This window comes from Nilaparvata lugens, chromosome 2, assembly GCF_014356525.2.
Source record: "Nilaparvata lugens isolate BPH chromosome 2, ASM1435652v1, whole genome shotgun sequence".
Taxonomy (NCBI): Eukaryota; Metazoa; Arthropoda; class Insecta; order Hemiptera; family Delphacidae; genus Nilaparvata; species Nilaparvata lugens.
The window spans coordinates 70,016,258-70,039,027 of NC_052505.1; the positions used below are offsets into that span (position 1 = coordinate 70,016,258).

The following is a 22,770-nucleotide window of genomic DNA, read 5'->3' on the forward strand; positions in this document are numbered from 1 at the left end:
TATAATATATAATGAATAATAATTAGCGCGTTGTGCTTCGTTGCAGCTCTGCTCACTATAGCAGCCACAGCAGTCACTGTTACCAACTTCATTTTGATTTTGCTGCACTGTTGCTCCATATAACCTACTAAATATTTTGCGTTGCCATGTTGCAAATCTGGAGTGCAGAAAAATTTTTCCCGCACTAGAGCGGAATAGTATATTTCGCACCTAGGGCCGAAAATGAGACTTTTCCGGCTCGAAATCGGTTTTCAAGTCCGAGGCCGTAGGCCGAGGACTAGAAAAGATTGAGAGCCGGAAAAACATTTTTGCCCGTGGTGCGAACGCTATTTTTCGCCACACAGAGAAATAAACAATATATATGAGAACAATTGTTTATTAAGCAGTTCCGAAAACAAAAGTGGAAGGTCATAGCTCTAGCTATTAGTATAGTTATTAGTATCTAGTTATTAAAGTATAGAAAACTGAAGAATACATAATACTCGGAAACCTCACAGAATCATATTGATTTTTCCAATACATCAATAAATTTTAGTTCTATTAGGATCCTCCTCAATTTGAATCAGGCAGCCTTTTGTTTTCCCAATTCCAAAAAAATACCTAAAATACTCGTTTCACTGGGAACTCGTGTCTGATAGTAGCCTACATTATAACTGAAGAATATAAATTATTACTCATTTTATTGTGATCTATTCATGTTTTTCTTATGAAATTCAATAAATTATAGGCCTACAGCATCAAGACTATGTCCAATTCATTTGTACTGGTGGCAAAATTTTACATTGAAAATAATTATTTGATAAAATCCAAGTTCAATAGTAATGAAAACAAATTCCTTCAAAAAATAATTGATAATAATACGTTTCGAGGGAAAAAATTAAGAACAAAAAAATGGGAAGCATCGGGGGATTTGAACCGAGGTACCATCGCTCCGTAAGCAAGCTTCTTACCGCTGCGCTACTTAGACTTTCGTAAATGGTAGTCTTATAACCTGCTGATAAAAATACACACTTTGGGCTATGGAACTTCAATTAGCCTACGGTAGCATAGATGAATTGAACATTAATATTCTGAAAAATCTAGAAGGAAAATAGAAATTTGGGCTTCCAGTGCACGAGATTGATATTTTTAGAATCTATGTTCAAAATTTGGAGATCTAAATCATTCCCGTTTTTCCGGTATGCAATCCACAAGTTGACATGTTTTGATGCGAACAAACACAACCCCACTCTCTCTTATTATATAGAAGAAGAAGATATCTTACCTCTATTTCATTCATCCAAATAAAATGATAGTATATTACTGCAGAATACTTTATTCAATTCTAGAAGCATAAACTGATTCTGTTTCATAAACTATTTGTTAAAACGTTCAGCACCATGGATATTGCCCAAGTAGTTCCAAAACTATCCACCAGGTTTTGTGATAAACGCAGTACTATGAGGTTTGAGGTTAGATTCTATTATACTCTGAAAATTGAATTTGAGTAGTTTATAATATCTTATTTGTATTTCATTCATCCAAATGAAATGATAGTATCTTATTGCAAAATACTTTATTCAATTCTAGAAGCATAAACTGATTCTGTTTCATAAACTATTTTGTAAACCCGTTCATATCAAATCAGAATCAGCTGTTATTCAAGGTCATTTTACAGCCCTAGGGCCGTAAAGTTTTACCGGCCTGGTCGGAAAACAATCACTTTCGGCCACCATATGACGCACGTAAACCAGCTCATTACATCCAAGTGTGGCGAAAAAGTGATTCTTTGCGTTCTGTAATCAGTGCAGCAATGGCCACTTTTCAACGTAACTGTAGGAAAAAGTATTTTTGCATAAAAGTGCTATATAAGATAAATATTAATAATATCAATGAATGATAAACAAACTACTGTTAATTCGTGAGTAAACCTGCATCATGACCTCTTGAACTTTTAAATTGTTATAAGTTCTACTTTTTCAGATTATTTGATTGGTACTGATGGCACGAGAAAATTCATAACCAGAGCAAGTGTATTTCTGTCTCGCTATCGGCAAAAATTCCATTTGCATGGGTAAGTAAGTTTATCTTCTGTACTTTGCTTTTTCTTGTAAACAGATTTAAGAATTTCTGAAAAATAGATTCTCTGAAAATTTTGCTACCCCTCTTCATTTCATGTAGGACTGTACAATTTCTACGTTAAGGCATAGAATAATGCATAGTTGTAGGATATCTAAGCGGTTAAAGATGCAAAACATTGTGAACGATAGAACATAGAAGACACAGTAGTGGTCAATAAAAAATAATAAAACTCTGAAGAGAGGAAAAATCTTACTGTGTACAAGAATATTAAAACCATAGAAAATAGACGAAAAATATAACATGAGAAGAACCAACAGCCATTTTCCCAAAACATCAGCATTCAAGATTTCCTAACATTAAACAAGTTCAATGAGGTATCCATTAGTTTCTATAATATAAGGTATTTGTGTTCCTATTCATGGTGTACTCAACTTGTAAATTTGTTTTTTAGTCAATCACAATAAAATATTCACTGGGTTGATATCAGATTCTCCACGATTGATTCCAATTGAACTAGTTCTCGGAGGAAAGAAACAAAAGAAAAACATACTATAGATGAGACTCGATATTCTGCATAGTTTTCAATTGAAAAAATTAACGAAGTGCTGGTTTTAATTTTTTTTTCAATAATATTATTTATTTTGTGAATCAAACTTGGAATTGATCTACTTAGTTATACAGCAAAATTAATGTTAACTATCATTCTATTTTTACTTTTGAATTTCAGAAATCTGGAGACGGCCGTTGAAACACCTATATCCATCAACATCCACAAGAGTCCAATTTGGCCATTCATTCTTGCTATCGTTCTTAGTCTTGTCTTGTTGATACTGATCACTTACGGATTATACAAGGTAAGCTATACAAGGCATTCATATACATCTTAAGCAACGTGAATAAATCAAGTCTCCTTCAATTCAATCAATCAATAATTATATTCAATTCAACACAATATATACATAAAATAAATCAAAATAAAAAAAAATCACAATCAAAAATAAATTACTAATAAAATACAAAAACAGGCTTCATGGTGGTGTGTGCTGAAAAGAAAGAAAGGATTTATGTGGTATTGTGTCAAAAGCTTTTCGGATATCTAGAAAGACAGCAATAGTTTTCATATTGCAATTTATTTTACCAGAGAGGGTATTCGTAAATTCTATTAAAGCATCAGATGTACTTTTGCCACTTTGGAAACCTAATTGGTTATTGTTTATCATTTCCTTTTCATTTAAGAAAGAACTCTTGACTTTATAAGTTTTTCCATTGTTTTAGCTAGATTACTGTTAAGACTAATTGGCCTATAGTTACAGGGATTGGTAGGGTCACCTTGTTTGAAAAGAGGTTTTATTTTGTCTGCTTTGGGAAATATTCCTCCTCAAGACATCTATTGAATATGAATGAGAGAGGTTTTGATATGATATGTGCTAATTAGTGGATACAAATTAAATATGTTTTATATTACTTTCACGCCGATAACATATCTTCATTGAGGGTGGTATCCAAATGAGATTTAAATTCGTTGGTAATGTGTTGTTGATGATGAGGTGTGAAGGAGGGATCCACAGCTTTAGTTGGGTTCCTAACCACCGTATGTGATTCTGAAGCTCATAGATTATATTAATTTAGCGGAGCCGCCTCAATCTGAGGAGGGATTAAATATACCAGCGAGACTGCGACTGCGTAGCAAACTGCTTTCCACGATTAAAGTTCTATTCTTGCTTATTTTTATCTTTTTCTTCATCTTACTATTATTACTACCCTTTTGTGATTGAATTTTTCCTTCGTCTTGATACTGTACCGTATAAGCTCACAATCAGACAATAGTCTTGTGAGCTTCAAGTTCTTTTGTACTATTTATTATAGTGTATATTATGTGACTGTATGTATGCATTTATACAAGGAACAAATAAATTTGATATTTGAAGTAAAAATGCTGTAAATCTTCAAAAAAGTGTTGAGTAATGCTCCAAGTACGGAAATGATTACAATCATTTCAAAGAATACATTTGTTTTTTGTGTAGCATTTTGGATTTTATCAGGGTGATAAAATGTGTAATGCATTAGGTGAAATCTTGCCTTGAAATATTCGACGAATAATTACTTTATTGAAAAAAATATGAAACTGAAGAATCCTGAATCATACACAATTATATTAAAACAGTACTCTTTATGTTAACTTGTGAATTCTTTGTTTTGCAGGCAAAATTTTTCAAGAGGAACAGAGTCAATAAAGATATTTCAAATGATGCTGGAGCGACTAGCACGGAAAATTTGTTGACATAGTTAATTTAATTCATGATTAAGACATTTTTATCAGCATATAAATAATGATAGAATTGCTCTCCGCATTACTTCCATTACCTATTTAAGAAGAAATCTTATGAAGTCTTGATTTCCCATCAATAGTTTCAAAAATCGTTCTTCTAATTTTATTTCATTTACAGATTTTGTTTTCTTCAAGGATGGATATTGTCTATATTTTTGATTTGAGCAAAACCATAGCCATCTCTAATACAGGTGGCTATGAGAGGTGGCTATGGCAAAACCGTTAACTGGTTAGTTCTTTTAGTACTGTGAAAAACATGTAAATTTAAATGTACCTTTATTTTAATATTTATATTTTTATCTCTTATATTATCCAATATTATCTATTTCATTTTTTTCATCTCTTACTGATAAGCGAAGCTCCCTCTTTATGCATGATTCTTATGTTAGTTATTACCTTCACATCTCCATTTACTCTCTCTCTCTCTTCTCTTTCATTTGAATTATTCAATTTCTAAGTTTGTTCATTTATTTAATTTTCCAGTGTGTACTAACTTTTCTCATGATATCTTAGATAATTACTTGTATTTGAAATTATTTAAAAAATGTAATGTTGTTTATGTGTGAAATTCCATTAAGTCGTTTAATTATTTATTTGAACTTGCATATTGTGATGGATATTGTCTATATTTTTGGTTTGAGCAAAACCGTCAACTGGTTAGTTTTTTAGTACTGTGAAAAAATGTAAATTTAAATGTGCTTTTATTTTAATTTTTATATTTTTATCTAATATTATCTATTTTATTTTTTATCTCCTCCTGATAAGCAAAGCTCCCTCTTTATGCATGATTCATATGTTATCACCTACAAATAGCCTATCCCCATTTACTCTTTCTCTTCTCTTCCATTTGAATTACTCAATTTCCAAGTTTGTTCATTTATTTACATTACCAGTGTGTACTATCTTTTCTCATGCTATCTTAGATAATTAATTACTCGTATTTGAAATTATTTCAAAAATGTAATGTTGTTTATGTGTAAAGCTCCATTAAGTTGTTTAATTATTCATTTGAACTTTCATATTGTGCAATGTGTCTTTAAACTTAGCCCAATAATAAAAATCAACTGATCGATCCACCTCATTTGATTTTTTCTTCCTCTCAAATCATGCTTTGAGTGTTGATGGGAGAATATCCTTATAGATACCTTTTTCCAAGAATGGAGGCTAAAAATACAATCTTAAGCGTTTCTTCATTTAAGTTATATCTCAGTTTTCACATCTCATCATTTATTTTTGCTCCATATTATTATAAAAATTTCCAGGAAGTAGGTTAACTTATAATTTATCATGGTATTTTATATACTTGAGCTACGGTACTCGATTATTTTTAGCGGCGCAAACGCAAACACCAGGGGGTATGATTTCCTAAGGAAAGCGGGTCTGGGTTCTTTTTCCTAAAAATGTACAATTAAAAGATGTATTTATTCAAAGATTTTCCTAGGAAAGCGGGTCTGGGTTTTTCCTAAAAAATATACAATTAAAAGATTTACTTATTCAAAGATGATGTAAATTATATTCTTCATTTTTCCTATTTAAAGTTTTAATTCAAAAATATTATTCATTAATTAACAAGTTTTATTAATATATCATTGGATATTTATCATTGATATACAGAGTGGCTCAAAAGTATAATACAGAGTTGGCAAGAATCATGGAAACAGCTTGATTTTTCTTCTACAATGATGATTTGATAGTAAATTGGATTGTGAATCCTATTTGAATTAGTAAGAGATACTACTTATTAAAATACTAAAGAAACATTGAGTTGTTTCTTCAATTCTCATCAACTCATTGTGATCTTTCTTCTTACTTCCATGCACTGTGGCATGTTGCAACTTGCTAATTATGAGGTCGCAAGTCTTGCTAATATAACTCACTGATTGTGCCCTAATTGTACCCATCCTATCCAAGCTTTAGCCATAATTTCAAGGTTATTTAGCAACGTCGTTGATACTGTAAAATTAAAAATTATACTACTCCTGCTGTATAAATTAAATTAGTGTATAGGACGTTAATGCTTCACGTAGATAGACCCGAATTTTTATTATAAATCTAATCCTTGGGGGGGGGGGTTGCTAGAGCCCTTAAAAAAGAAAAAGCTTCTATCAAATTTTCTGTGCAAGGCTGATGTGTCGAAAAAATTGGGGGGCTTTAGGGGTGCCAGGGGGGTAAAATTTTTGTGATTTGAAGGTTTTCCCATTGCCTTCAGTGTGTTGTCTAACTGATTTTGAGGTGGGTTTTCCGAGACAATCAGCCGTATTTGCTGTGAATGTTTTGAATTTTTTTGTCATTTGCAGCTTTAATATAATAAGATTCTATAGACGGCAGTGGCAAGGCAGAGAATCGGCAACGCTGGTTTATCTTTCTACACTGTCAAAACATGAACCTAACGTTTATTATAGAAACTTTCCACTGGAAATTTTCCAAGATATCGATACATCGGGAGCAAAAAATCGATGGTAGAAAATATCGATACGTAAATATTGATATATCAGCCTAGAAATAACGATATTTTCTATATATCGATAAGTAAGAAATAAAACTGATGAGCATTGTGTATTATTTTGTACACCCGTTTATATTGTACTTTGCAGTCTTATTATAAATAATTGCAATTATCGTAGAAATGAATTTGAAAACACATACATCCTTATACTATGATAATGGAAGTTTTATTTTTAAAATTGGTGGTATCGATATAAATATCAGTACAAAAACACGAATATCTACCATACATTTCAAAGGGCCAAATATCGATATACTCTCATCGATAATGGTATCGGAATAAAAATACCAATATTTGGCTGCCATGGACAGTGGAAAAGTTTGTTTTGTTTATTCTTTATTGTGAATGTAAATTGTAAATGAATAAAGCAAACTGTATCATAGAAAAATAAAAAACTTAAGTTCTGTGATTTTTCTTAGTTGAACAATTACACAAAATTCCAGTTGCACACAGGTTTATTATCAAAACTCATAATATTTACTGATAAGTTTATCACAGATTTTTAATGGCATGATAAAGCCTGTCTTCTTGATTGATTACTAAATCTTGCATCTCTATCATTGTTTGATAAAATGGTAAGGAACATTTTCATTCTGTAATTTTTTGATAAAACATGATTGAAATATTCCAGTACGGTAGCTTATTTAATAGCCGACAATTTGGAGGTTAGGTGTTTTGGAAAAGTGTCAATATTAGTCCATTATTATTGCTGAAACAATTATTATTTTGTTATTTATTCTTTAGTACAAATATTTACTTGACCATATCATTATAGTATAATTAATTTAGTTGAACAAATCATTTGTAATTGTTGCCTAAATATGAGTCCAAAGGTGAGTTTTGCCAACTGTCAATTTTTTAAATACTATCAATAGAACTAGGCTAACCAAAATTTGTATTTGGTAGACTATAAAATTAAGATGGTATTTACTGGTCATTCCAGAATTTTCAAAAGTTTTGTTGATAGATTTTGGCGGCTGGCTGTTGTATCACTAGAATCGCTAGCCTGGCCAGTGCTGGGACACCATCATTGCTGGTTTACCAATAATATATTTGGACACAAGCATTGGTGGCCTACCAATACATTGGGACACTAGCATTAGTGGCCTACCATCTACTAAGACATCTATAGGACATCAGCATTGGTGTAACGATGTCCTTGCGTCCTAGTCCAAGATGTCACCAATCTCATTCTCTATTAGTGAATGTAGGGGCAAATCTCACGCAGCAGCCTACGGAACCTTCCAATCTTTATCTCACAAACGCTTTGTGCTAGTCTGTTAAAAATTTTCTCACAGTAGGCACAACTATTGTGCGCTCTTGTTAGTCTGGAGAAAGGCAGGTCAATACTATCTCTAGTGTTATCTTCTAGTTTTGTAGGTTTGCAACTCACCTCTCCTGGAAAAATGTGTAACTCACTGCTCCGTAAGGCCTCTTTCACACGGCAGAATCCTGGCTCCTGAAGATCATATTTCATATTTCGCAGCTCTCCTGTGCTTTCACATGGGGATCTCACAAATAAGCCGACGGATCTAACAATTACACCGACGTTTGCTCAAAGTATGACTCATCACTTTTTCTCAAAGTCTAACTTCCTTAAAAATATAGATAGAAGATTTCGGATTTGGATTCAGCGACCCCAAATTTTGTAAAGCGTAAGTCCCATTTCCAAAAATACCCGAAAACAAGGGAGTTATCGCTGTTTTTAATATAGCTTTCCATTATCATATGATTATATAGTAAACGTACACAGATAACAATACTCCTGCCTCACGAAGAGACAGGCAAAGGTTTTAAGAAGTTTTCAAACTCCTAAAAAGTTTAAACATTAAAAAAGTTCAAAAAAAAATTAAACTTTGTAAAACTGAATCAAAATATGAACTCATAAATCATCTCCACTCATCACCCAATAAAATACGAGGAAAAGGACAAGTAAACTTCACTGAATCTCAATTGTCATTCAACAATCTAATTTATCAGGTTCAAATAGTTGAATATTACTCCAGAATACCAGTAAATATTTCTTTGCAACAATCAGAAAAATCTATTATGAACGTACAGTATAAACATTGTGGTGATCTGAATCGATCTATGGTAATAATAGGAACTGAAAGAATAAAAAATGTCATTCCATTGCAACTAAAACGAAACTGATGTCTGTGTTTGTATTAGAACTGCTGAGTGGATAATGCATACTGAGAAAGTCATGAATAGTCCAGACCAGCCTGGCGACTTTGATGCTTTTGACACCGGAATCTCGTTTTATTTTTATTAAATAATGAAAACCATGTATCATAGTGAAAAGCAGTTCTATACTTTGTATTATTATATGAGTAGTGATTAACATAATCATGGCTTGTCGATTTTAGTCGCTGAGCTGAATCCTCAGTCGTAGAACTATGGACCAAGCGCGAGCTTTTGCTTTCTATGTCGTATACCGTCGACACAAACTTCGGCTTTTTTGTTGTTCGATTTTTTGTCGTTCTTATGAATTCTGTTGAATCAAACATAATGATATTTAACAAGTTGCGCTGAACCTGGTAGAATTCATAGGAACGGTAAAAATCAATTTTACGGGAATCGATGTGCATGTAACTGGATTTAGAAGATCAATACGATAATGTGTTCTATCATAATTTAATAATTATCACAGAAATGTTTAAGTGAAAACGTTGGGCGCAAACCTACTGCCATGGGGAGACAAATAAATTTATGAAAAGCTTGATAGCTTGGATCTGGATATCTGTTACACGTTTTTAGTTCAAGACATAATTTATGTCTTAGAATAATTTTTAATCTGTTTTGTCAATCGGCAGGAAAACGTTGGTTTCTCAAAGTTTTCTTACTCCCTTATTTTTGGGTATTTTCAGAAATCAAGATAAATATCCCACCAAATTTCCTACACGAATACAATGTAAGTTGTATTATAATCGCTACAGTACATACGTACTGTATAGTACAGAACCTGTTCGTTTTTACCGTATAATTATATGATAATAGAAAGCTTTATTAAAAACAATCATAACTTCCTTGTTTTCGGATATTTTCGAAAACGGGACTTACGCTAAAGAATTTGGGGTCGCTGAATCCAAATCCGAAATCAGAATCTATCTATCTTCATTTTCAAGTAAGAAAGATTTTGAGAAAAAGTGGTGACCGGAAAGACGTAGAATCACCAAGTGAAAGCGGCGATTTGTCCGCTAGTATCTCGATCCAAACGGGTTTCTGCTTGCCTCGAGGAGAAAAGACGTGACAAAAGGAGGTTCCTGGCTCGGGATCACCATGTGAAAGATACGATTGGACTCAGTGTACTTCGACAAAAAAACGTGAACACTGTTCAGTGTTCAAGTTGCACGTCTCCTATCGTGTGAAAGAGGCCTAAGAGTAACAGTGAGCCGTACAAGTGCTGAATGAAAACAGTCTGGATTTTCATATGTCTGAAAAAGAAAATGGGCCGACAGTGTTGGTGGAGAGTGAGATAAGATGATACGGATAACTTTTTCTATTGAGGTCACCCACATGACCCCAGAGTATTATTTCATGATTTATGTGACTATGGAATGCTGAATTTAGGTAACTGTTGTGCACAAAACTCTTTAATTTCCTCATCATAAATATTACCCTGACAAGTCGATCACATAATATGTTGATATGCTGCTTCCATGATAGAGTTAAGTTATGAGTCATCAACTGTTCGGGACTCTGTCTGACATCCCCAGCCTTCGAAACCCAGTTTCAAGTAATGAAAATGTGATTTGTCAGAGAAAACAGAGTTGAATTATGTTTAGTAAAAACACAAATATATTTTTAAATATCTCGGAATTTGTGTCAGAAATCACACTGTAACAGGAATACAGTTGAATAAATATAGCCTATTGATTAATAATAAATATGTTATGCGTGATTATTATTTCATTTGAAATTTTGTTATTCAGCTTCCAATCATTTTATTGCTAAATTACTCACTAATTTTGCAGGCAAGTGAAGTAGAAGATACTTTGAAAAGGATTCAATCGCACAAAGGTGTCATTGGAACTATAGTGGTAAATTCCGAAGGTGAGTTTCTTTTGCAGATTTTCGTATTTCTACCACAGAAAGAGATGTTAAGTTGAAAGCTTGAAACTGAAAAATTGAAAGTCTGAAAAATCAGACTTAATTGCCAAATAGTTAATTGAATGATACAATTGACAATCTGAACTGGAATTCTATTGCAAAAATAAATATCAAATCACATGGCTTGGCAGTCTGGTGTTAGAGTTCTCCAAGTTGTACCTAATTAATTTCAGGGACATATTGACTTTTGTCATAAGGATGTTGACTATTGAGTGACTTTTAGCTTGAAGTCGGAGCCTACTTCGTCCAATCCTAGTGTTTATTATATAATGAATAGGTTTTCAATATTACTGTTCGTATTAACTTGAAATGTGAATTTTATCAAATGATATTATTACAGTGCATGAAAATAGTTTTGTGTTCTACTAAATTGGTACCTGCATGTTATCAATGTAGTACATACGGAAGCGAGATATGGACCCAAGAATGATGACTCAAGAATTCAGGTATTAGAAGTGAGGTTCCTCTGTAGGATATTCAAGGTGTGATTCCATAAGAAGTAAAATCAAGAAACTGGAGCAGGCTTTATAAGCCTATAAACTGGTCGTACCTCATCCATTAAATTTCTTATAAATTTAATAGGGGTAAGGATGAACTAGCAAGCATAGAAATTCAACATGTTTCAAGGGTTTGGTTTGAAGATAATTTAATTGCAGGAAATATTATTGACAAGGAAAGGTTTTCAAGCCTGATTCTCAATAGCCGAGTCACTTGCGTAGTTTGATAGTAATTGATTATATTGTTTGCAGGTATTCCTATCAAGACAACAATGGACAATACAACAACAGTACAATATGCTGGTCTTATAAGCCAACTGTCGGACAAAGCACGTAGTGTGGTTCGAGATCTGGATCCCACCAATGATCTCACCTTCCTCAGAATCAGATCAAAAAAGCATGAGATTATGGTTGCTCCTGGTGAGTAGCAGTCATCTTTCCTAACCTTATCACCCAAGCACAAGTCATACTCGTATACTGGCTTCATAAGAAACTACTACTTCTGGTAGTCTATCAAAGTGTAGTGAATTGAGGGGAGCAGACCGAAAAATAACTCCATAGGCCGTAATGTTAACATATGCACCTTTTTCTCAGGAACCCTTTGAGGTAGACGTCTAAAATTTTTTACAGTACTACTTAGCACTATTATGAACACTTTAGCGAAAAGGTAATTTTAAAATAATGTTTAAATTCCATTTTATATGCCTTTTTGTAATTCAATACTGTGTTTTCGAGCTATTCAGAAAAAATAATACTTGGTTGAAAACTGAAAAGCTTGTGCTTAAGTATGTAAAAAGGTCATGTTATTCAGTGTTGAAAATATCAGGTTGATTGGTTGGATGGATCTCTAGTAAGAGGTACATATGTTAACATCACGGCTTATGGAGTTATTTTTTGGTCTGCTCCCCTTAATGAGTTGAGAAGTTCGATGGTAGCTAAACTAGGTGCACAGCCATCTCTATTGTATGCCCCGGCATAAGGGATAAGACGAATAGCATAATAGCATATTTCTTTTGTATACTTGAGCAATCAGTCTACGTAAATACAAACTTACAAACTTATGATTTTTGCACACCGAAAAATTTACAAACTTGAGACATATACTGATTCACATATACTATAAGGTATACTATAGTGAAGTCCACCGTTATAATTGCAGTTGAGAAAGATAGGAGACCAGCGTTGCCGATTCTCTGCCTTGCCACTGCCTTCTGTAGAGGATAGCTGATACCATTATATCTGTTGTTACATCTACTGTTCATTCTTTGTTAATCAATTATATTTCTACCTTGTTAAAAACGATATGGCAACGTTGCAGAGCTAGAAAAGGATAGCGCTATCTGCTTTGTTGAATGATAGACAAGGATAGCAACACCAATGTTAATCAAATACTGCCATTATAAGGTGGACCTCACAATAGTACTCAAGTCACGAGGAAGTGAAAGAGGGCCGTTTGAACTTCTAGCCCTGGAGGACCTCACAATAGTACTCAAGTCACGAGGAAGTGAAAGAGGGCCGTTTGATCTTCTAACCCTGGAGCTTTTTACAGAGTGCCCCAAAAACCTCGGATTTTCGGTTCCTTTTCCAGTTTTATGCGATTTTCGCGAAATCGACCAATCGAACAGAAAAAATCATTCTAGTTTATTATTACATAATAAAAATTCTAATAAAATTGAACAATTCCGAGCTCTCTATCTTCATTGACTGCTTGGTTAAAATTTTTCAAGAAACAAGTAAAATTTTCGGAATGATCGAAAATTGTAGGAATTTTTGTTTTTATCAACTATATCTTCATATTCTCACTATTTAAAAGATATACCTATTAATAAACCTAGACATCTAGAAACTTATTAATAAACTTAGAAGATTGTTTTTTGCCGAAAACTTACATTGTGCAGATAAACTGGACAATTAAGATGAGGATTATAGAACATGAACAAATACTGATGTATGATACTTAATTCTGAAGGCTTTGAAACGAGCTATAACTCTTATACGAGTATTTTTCTCGAAAAACGGAAGTGTTAACTTTTATTTGCTAAAATATAAAATTATGAGGTGATAATTTTTCAACTTTCTGGCTTTGTTTGAGAATAACTTCCTGACCTATTCGTCCTTAAAAGGGTGAAATCATCATTGGCGAATTTCATTTTTTCATTTCGTTTACGATTTTACCAATAATCAACAGCCTCTAAATTGAGATTGGTACATGATAGCAACGATATTGCGATTTATAGAAAACTTGAATTGTAGAACATTTCATGCCCTACAAGCTTAGTTGCTTGAAATTCATCTTGAACCATTTTTTTTTTGAAAACTAACAAAAATATGAAAATGAGAAAAATATTCAAATTTCCTTGATTTTTTGAAACGAGCTAATCGAACTTTAAATTTTTTTCATGAACTATTTACAACAAATTAAAGATAAAATTCTGTTGTACAATGTACGACCACGTACAAGTTTTAATCATTTCGGGTTTCCGAAATAAGCACCTTTGAATATAGAAATTAGCCATTCTTTGTGTATGGAAATATACGTTAGTACAATGAAGGATAAACTTTCCATTTTTGTAAGTACGTGATTTTGAACCGCTTTGACGAGCCGAGAAGAATGAGCTATAGTACAAGAAGATCCGATCATTGTGTCACAAGTTTTGAGTGTTTGGAATTTTGATCCTTGAGGTGTTCTTATGCGCGCCTCTCCACTAGGAAATACTGAAATCATGTGCTTCAAAGCTGCGTACAGACTTGAGCGCCACAAACACGCTCATTTTTTGTCATTAGCTGATGCTATGCTTTCAGCTGATTGTATCTGTATCTTACTTTTTCGTTACAAATACTGATATAATGATATAATTAGCTTAGAATAAGCTGAAAAATGAATGCGCGTGTTCATGGTGCTCATTCCTGTACGCACCTTGATGGGTGACTCTGATAAAACAGTATTTCAGAAACCTATATTATTGTGCAAAATCTATATGTGAGAACAATGAAGTAAATGATGATGGTTAAAGCTAAAACTTTAGTGTTTATCGAAATACAAGGAATATTTTTATCCTGGAAATCTATCTGATATTGTACCCGAGTCGAAATATAAGGAATATTGTACCTGAAAATCTATCTGACAAAACTGTCTCAGGCTATAGAGCACAAATTACACCAAGAGGGATTTTGAATCATAAATTTGAATAGTGAAAATCGGAAGTTACGATCGTATAATTGATTAAAAACGAAAATTCCTTCAATTTATGATTATTCCAAAAATTTGACTAGTTTTTGAAAAATTGCTGATAGCATGGACGTTTGATCATCTCATGAATTCGCCAACGCACTCTCCATTACCCACGCACAAGCAAAAAGCTCATGTGGGCATCATCCGCAATAAAATAAATAGAATGAAGATAGAGAGCTTCGAATTATAATCTTAAAAAAGCGAGTGATTTTTTCTGAATGATTCAGAACATTAGATATTGAATTTGAAATTTGAATTTGATTCATGAATTTATATTTATCTATTTTTATCCTCAACTAATTTTCTAGCCAGATTGACAGTTGATGTTTATGACCAATCTTCAAGTCCTATGTTATACGAGCGCTGATAACGCCGCGTTAATGACGCGAGAAACAAGGCGTTGAATTTCCATGTTATACGTAGCGCTACCAACGTGGCGCTAAACACGTAACGCTAACGCGTACCCATGTTATACGAGCGCTAATAGTAGATATATATTACCAATCCTGGAGCAAATGTCCCAGAACCGGCCTTCACCTCAAGGTCACCCAGGTCAACCAAACCTAACCTCAAGGCCACCCAGGTCAACCAAACCTAACCTCAAGGCCATCCAGGTCAACCAAACCTAACCTCAAGGTCATCCAGGTCAACCAAACCTAATAAATATATTATGTAGAATAATATCCTACATTAATAAATACTTAAGAATGAATAAGTGTGATGGAATTTGTGTATTTATCAGAGATAGCATTGACTGTGTAGTACATTCAGTAGATATTCAAGAAACTAAAATTATCTGATTTTTTTCAAATATGAATGAATCCTACGCAGTCTAACTGAACGGTGTCCATCTTGGTGAATGACAACAATATTTATCGTTAATCAATAATATTGGCCGACGTGCACACAATGCGCTGTCAGCTACTTGGTTCAGCATTGCCAACGCCGCGGCATTAGCAGTAGATATATATTACCAATCCTGGAGCAAATGTCCCAGAACCGGCCTTCACCTCAAGGTCACCCAGGTCAACCAAACCTAACCTCAAGGCCACCCAGGTCAACCAAACCTAACCTCAAGGCCATCCAGGTCAACCAAACCTAACCTCAAGGTCACCCAAGTTGACCAAACCTAGCTTCAAGGTCACCCAAATCAATCAAACCTAACCTCAAAAAAAAAGAAAAATTTAAAAAACACATAAAATTGGGGAAAAAAAATTAAAAAAACACATAAAATTGGGAATAAATGAAAAAAAAAATTAAAAACACCTAAAATCGGGAATAAATGAAAAAAAAAAATGAATTCGGGGCTCTACACTCTGAACTCGGGGCTCAGAACTCTGGACTTCTGGACTCTGGACCCTGAACTCTGAACTCAAATGTCCTGCATCATTGAAAATGTCTGTCAACGAGATAATACCATGAGTTCCTCCTCCTCAAGCTCAATCACTACATCCCGCAGACATAGCTCACTGTTTGACAACATGTCACAGTAGATGGAATACCTCTCAGTGCTGACTAGCCGTCTTATACCAAACAGAGAAAAGTGGTGGTGGTGGTGGGGATAACCTCCCTTGTCAACAGGTCTATGACAATGCCACCCCATCATGACTCACTTCTCAATTCTTTGTTATCATTAGTATGAAGAAGTATCATATTCTATATAATTTAAGTCTTTAAACATAAATCCTCTATGGTGTAGTGGTTAGCAAGTCAGCTTCCCAAGTTGGAGGTTCCAGGCTTGAATCCAAGGCGGTAAAGGTAAGTATTAAAGGTCAGTATCAACAGAACCAGAGGATATATTTTTTTTTTTGTATGTAGTGGGTAGAGAAAAGAAAACCATATTTTTATTCTTCCCATATACATTTATTTTCCATTATAAAACAGAATATATATATTAGTCATTGAAAATCCTCTTCTATATTTTGTGGTCTCCTGATAGACCTCTGCTGACCTTTCCTCTCGTTCTGAAATGCTGCATACTCCATCATTTGTACAGTATCCCGAAAAGCAGCACTGTAGATAGATATTAGTAGAGCGAGTCTCCTGAACAGCCCTCTGGTCGCCCCACCACTGCCAGTCACCCCGCCGCTGGTCGTCCGGCCGCCAACAGTCGACCCGCTGCGGCTGGCAATCGTCCCGCCGGCTGAGGCCAGGATGGCTTCAATTTGACAGTGGCCTTCATATATAGGGGACTCTGGCTCGGGATGGTCGTGCAGGACCTGTCACTCTACATGGTCATGGAGACCTATCACTCCAGATCAATATGTCCATGGTAGACCTACTAGATCAAGATGTCCATGGGAGACTCTAGATCAACATGGCCATGCTGCTCTAGAGATCAAAATGGCATTGAAGATAGATATTTTCAATGACTCCCACTCCACCTCCTCCATGTTCAGACATGACATATGGACATTCTCAATGACCCTCACTCCTCCTGTCATATGGACCATCATGTCTGTATGGCATAATTGGGTCGTCCACTCAGTGGTCAGTCAGTGTCAGTTCAATTACTGATCAGTCACTGTTCAGTCACTGTTTAACTGTTCAGTTACTGTTCAGTCACTGTTCAGTCACTGATCACTCTCTTTCTCTCTCACTATCTGTCACTCTCTCACTCTCAGCCCTACAGTGGGAACATTATTGAGATGTATAGGCATAGTTGAGAGATGACGTCATACAGACTTGTTGGAACAGGAAGTGGATGCTGATAATGACTGCTGGGCGTGGCTATTGGTCATGTGACTGGGGAGGTGGAGTGGGGTCGCTGAAATTGCATCGCCAAAAGTATAGTAAGGTGATTTCTTACCTATATGAATCATGTAGAAGTAAGAGTACAAGGCATGATACATCTCACATCCTGCACTATCGAAAATTGTCATCAACTTCTATAGTAAATTTTCTCTGGAAACATGTATGGATAGTCATATAGTGCAGGGTGTGAGATGCATCTTGAGACTAGTGCTTGGTTTAGCTGTTTCTTATATTACTAAAATCACAAAAAAAAACTAATGTTGAAATAAAAACAAATGTTGGATAATAATAATATATAATTGGATATGAAACATGGATATAGAAATACAGAATAAAATACAGTGCAAATATAGAATGATTATACATACAAAAAATATGCTATAGAATACAAAATAATAATATTATAATATTCGATTGAATATAACTTATCATACACATGATGAACATATATGTGTTTGTCAAGTTCCGTTCAATCTAATCGAATCTGGATTAAGTTTTTAACATTTTGTTAATAACTTTGGTGTAAACGCAGCTTAACTTGTTTATCTATTTTATTTACGATGTTGCTTTTTGAATTAATCACATGACTACTTTCATGTATGATGATAACATCATACGTCAAAATAGAATCACCATCGCAAAAATCTCATATCCTACACTCGGCCATTCTGACGAATTGGCTTGCCCTCAAGCCTTCACTAAATAAAACAAACATAAATTACACATAATAAAATAAACACATTACACAATCCTCCAACATTTTAAATCGTTTCTCGAGTACTGATGATTATCCCCAACCAAAGCACCTATGTCCTCAGCATATCTGATTTGAATGGTTGTATTTGAGTTTGATTTCTTAATTAGCAGCTGGTTATTCCTGAACCACACATACTTGAGCACACCTCTTGATTGAAAATCCTTTGCACATTTGAATAGGGAATAAAAGTAGGGTGACATCAGTTCATGAACAAAAATTGGTTTATTAGGTTTCATACCCAGCAGCCCAGTCTTCAGAATCTCAGATGACTTCCGCGCCGACGATAGGAATCCTCCCTTGTCCGATTCGTTGTTGAATTTCAATATAATAGGAGAAATAACCTTCGAGTTCCGAGATGGCATTCGGTAGCATCGATTGATTGTGTTTTCATTCAGGGGAAAATCAATACTCTTCGAAATTATTTTAATTATGTTGATTAAGCTCTCACTCTCTACACTAGGAATGTTCATAATTTTTATTCCATTATACTGAAGTATTTGGGTATTGTTAATAGCTTGCATATTTATTTTCGATTAATTTCTTTTGATTGTGTGCTCTCCTTAGTTGATCTATCTATTTTCACATTACAAGTGCTAATATTTGATTTCAATTTAGTTTTTGCATTTGTAAGTTCTTTCTTACAAGGCTGTATAGCATTACAAACTAAAAGATCTTCTATATGATTGAGATCAAGATTTATTTCTTTTTCAACTACATCTATATGATAAAGGTAAATCTGATTTTTTCTATCGGTACTTTTTTCATTCCCTGATTTACCATTTTGAGGTACAGAAAGAGAATCAACTGAATTCAAAATTTCACGACTGATGCGTTCCCCTCTAAATGTATGTCTTGTTGCTTCGTAATCATCTAACTTATTCACAAGTTCTTCTGTCTTCACGATTTTAGGTAGATCATCAATCAGATTCTCACGAATTTTGTTTGGTATTCTTCGTCTAATCTGATCAACTACAATTAGACAACTACAACTAAAAAACTTTTATTAATTCCACACATTCACATTTTAAATTTTCTTAATCTATTCATTGAGCTTTTCTCGTAAAACTAACTTGTTTATCTATTTTATTTACGATGTTGCTTTTTGAAATTAATTACATGACTACATTCATATGATGATAACATCGTCAAAATAGAATTACCATCGCAAAAGTCTCACATCCTACTCAATAATTGCTCTATAGCCTTCAGTTTTGTATTCGAATAGAAAATCCAAGTCTCGGTTGAAACAATTATGTCGAATTCAATTTTTATACAATTCAAAAGCAAAATCTGTTCAAATTCAAATTTTATTTACTCAAACTCACAATATTTACAATCATAAGAAATAATAAAGCAAAAACACACAGCTCAGTAAGATGAAAATAATCCATAAAAAATTAATAAAATAAATACCGGTATGTTTTATTAGGTGGACATTTGTGAAAGAAATCAGTTCATCAAAGTTCTTTCCAATACTTCTAATGTTCTTATAAAATATATTAAAGAATTTCTGTTTATTTCCTGGGGACGGCAAATAATCACAATAGTTGTCAATTTCATTTGTTAATTTTACCTCCTTATCAAGTATATCATAGATTTCCTCCATTGCTGTAATGTAATTAGAGTCCACAGTACTTGAAGAACCACATACTACTACTGCGCGTCAACAACGCTGTGTATAACTTGGTTCAGCGTTGCCAAAGCCTTGTTGCTAACGCGGCAGGTTGCGCTAGCAACGCTCAACGCCGGGCTAACGCGGACTGGACGACGTTTCGTAAAATTTGCACTATGGAAGTAACATTGCCCTGTTAACCCGACGCTAAAACGCCGCGTTATCAGCGCTCGTATAACATGGGCCTAACAGGTTTTTCATATAAAGGAGAAGAGTTAAAATAGAAATTACAAACTGATTAGTATAATTTGAAATTAAACGTATATCGATAGGAATCATTGGCCTTGATGATATTTGATTGATTATAAACTAATATGAAAAACACGTTGTTTAACGGAATGTTTTAATTTTTTACAGATCGAGAATTCATTCTCATTGTTATACAGAATCCAGCAGAATGAAGAGAAAACTTGCTTTATGATTAGAAGATGAAATTTATTTATATATTCAATGATATAACTTAATATACACTTAATTTTATTACACTTGAATATTTTCATTCAATTTTTTTATTCTTAACTTTTAATTTTGAATCAATAAAATTAATTTAGATCTTTCATGCAAATTATAAAGCACCTTGTAAACCAAACTTTTATTGCTGCAACTTCACATGCTATTTTATTTTATGAAATAATATAGTTTTAATAAAAAATACTGATAGCTTTATACGTTATGCTCTGTATTTTTCACAAATGAATGTTATAATTCTTCACACACACTAAAGTACTTTGGACTTTCTAAACTTGATTCATGATGGTTTAGAATCCACCTGAAATGTTTTTTCGTTTATTTCTTATCTCTCTCACTACCCATCCTCACTTTTACATAAGCCTAGGGTTCATGTAAGTATCACATTTAGAATAAAAACACTAGCATTATAAATTGACTATAATTACAAGACTTCTGAGTTGAATGATGTTCTTCCAGATTGTGTAAGTTGTCATCTTTGAAGTTCTGCTTCTTCTTTAATGTACCACAAACGAGCTGGCATTATCATGAAACTTCCAAGATCCAGCATTGCACTGTCAACTATTTCCATCCGATTTCCATTACTTTTGCTTTGTTTTAATAAAAATATTGACACGCAAAGATCAAACTGAAAAAGAAAAATCTATGCTGCAATGTTTTTCATAGTTATCAAAAGCAACAGGATAACGATAATAACATTTTATTCAAGTTATAGCCATAAAGCAATAAACTTTAGAACGCCTTGGACGAGTTTTGGTATTGAAGAAGTGGCCCTTTGCACACTGGGCTACCATGGAAGCGCTTCCACGGAAGCGCCACCACGTGTTAGCATTGCCTCTTATCTGTCACTGCACACTAGAGCCACCGGCCAACAGCCGAGCTTCCAGGAATGTGGTGGCTCGAGCCGCCGATTTTGTTAGCCACCAGACTGTCGCGCCACCACGTCGTACCATTGAGTATTATCTGTCATTGCACACTAGAGCCACCAGCCAACAGAAAATCATCTCTAGTTCAGTTTCAATCAGTGGCGGCTCCTCTTGAGGTTGCACAATCCCTAACAAATCAGGCAATAGAAAGAGAATTTCCTTATTTTAAACGTCTTAATATCACCTCAATTTGATGGTCATATTATTGAAAATTATTTTCTCAATTCCGACAAAATTCATACAGCAGAAAGCCAGAACAGATAGTCCAACATTTTGAATTTGCGTGGTCCGAAGAAGGAACGCATAGCATTTGCGTCACTTATATGGGAGAATAACATTGGAAGCCTTAAGTGCTGGCAAACCAGTTGGTTGCTATGAAAACGGAAGGTTTTTTGAACGCGCGACTCGCTGTAGGAATGGTCCTCTAGCATAGAGAAGTGTGCGCATGCGCTGATAACGTATTTGTTAGAGCAGTTCCGAACACATGATTTCAGTTGCTTAATTTGCAACATAATTTACAACTTTTACATCAACAAACTGAAACGGTTTAAGATAATTTGTGGTTTTTGTTTTTGAGCTGTTTTCATAATTTTCACCATCTCTAAATAATTGAAAGTTGCGGGGTTTAAAGATCAAAATACAACTATTCATGAGCGAGTTCTCCAACCCAGGGGGTCAATAGTCTTGAAGATTGTCAACAACTCGACTACATGGTATCATCAATACTACTACTCTATACATCAATCTTACTAAATAACTCTGAATGTTTCTCTGCAGTCTTCGAACGGACATATTGCTCCTTCTTTCACAGGCCTATTTATTACTCTTATGAACATTTTGAAGATGACGCTGAAAATTATAATTAGTGGACAAATGTTTTTTGCTCATTCGTTCACTGGTTCACGAAAACAAAGCAGTTATTTTTCCAAGTAGCAGATAACAAACTGCTCCAACGAATGTGTTACTCAAACAGATACTACGCTTGCGCAGTAGAAAGGAGCAGTTCTACAGCCTCTCACCTCTTTTTGAGGATCGCATGGTTGCAGCGATCCTACCAAGGAGGATCCTACAACCAGTCATTGTATAGAAACTAACAATTCGATACCAACAATATCGATCTAAGAAGACTGTCTTCGTGTATCGATAGTTGATAGTATCACACTACAGACGACAGACAACGTTGAAAAGTTTTGTTTGTTTTGATTTGAGGATTGTAAGTGATGAAGTAGGCTAATAAACGAAATAAATGTGTCTGTAATAAACGAGGATATGTAAGTGATCGTGTAATAAACGAAAGCTATATTTATTCTATTGAAAATTTATTAGATGATTGGATATTTAGTTAATAGCAAAATTGAGAATGAAATTGAACTTGAGAAGTTTGTAAGACCTCCAAATCTTGAGAATTCCACACAAGCCGTAATAAGGGTTTGCGAGAGTGTGTAAGTACAAGCG

General features: G+C 34.1%; 3 protein-coding genes across 4 annotated transcripts in view; 2 read left to right on the plus strand and 1 right to left on the minus strand.

Moving 5' to 3' along the window:
* The window catches only part of LOC111052090 (integrin alpha-4), a 52,607-nt gene extending 47,145 nt beyond the window's left edge, over window positions 1–5,462 (plus strand). The window contains exons 22-24 of the mRNA XM_039421580.1: window positions 1,963–2,053; window positions 2,789–2,915; window positions 4,264–5,462. Coding sequence (XP_039277514.1) covers window positions 1,963–2,053; window positions 2,789–2,915; window positions 4,264–4,347 — 302 coding nt within the window. The 3' untranslated portion in view covers window positions 4,348–5,462. The remainder of the gene's footprint in view (window positions 1–1,962; window positions 2,054–2,788; window positions 2,916–4,263) is intronic.
* Window positions 5,463–6,998: 1,536 nt separating this feature from the next.
* On the plus strand, window positions 6,999–20,692 carry LOC111052215 (dynein light chain roadblock-type 2). Of its 2 annotated transcripts, none has more exons than XM_039421582.1 (4): window positions 6,999–7,471; window positions 10,874–10,952; window positions 11,759–11,926; window positions 20,279–20,692. In XM_039421582.1, exons 1-4 carry the CDS (start codon window positions 7,469–7,471, stop codon window positions 20,320–20,322), a joined length of 294 nt encoding a protein of 97 aa, XP_039277516.1. In that variant the 5' UTR covers window positions 6,999–7,468; the 3' UTR covers window positions 20,323–20,692. The 2 variants fall into 2 exon arrangements, with proteins under 2 accessions (XP_039277516.1, XP_039277515.1); XM_039421581.1 differs by having other exon boundaries at window positions 7,460–7,729.
* Window positions 20,336–22,770, minus strand: part of LOC111048863 (mucosa-associated lymphoid tissue lymphoma translocation protein 1) — a 30,637-nt gene continuing 28,202 nt past the window's right edge. Inside the window, exon 13 of the mRNA XM_022334842.2 lies at window positions 20,336–21,017. Coding sequence (XP_022190534.1) covers window positions 20,862–21,017 — 156 coding nt within the window. The 3' untranslated portion in view covers window positions 20,336–20,861. The remainder of the gene's footprint in view (window positions 21,018–22,770) is intronic.

What these genes read in the sequence shown, in the direction of transcription:
- LOC111052215 (XM_039421581.1), top strand. An exon ending in TATAGTGGTAAATTCCGAAG is followed by an intron (nt 10,953 to 11,758) that starts GTGAGTTTCTTT and finishes TATTGTTTGCAG; the next exon opens with GTATTCCTATCAAGACAACA. An exon ending in TGAGATTATGGTTGCTCCTG is followed by an intron (nt 11,927 to 20,278) that starts GTGAGTAGCAGT and finishes AATTTTTTACAG; the next exon opens with ATCGAGAATTCATTCTCATT.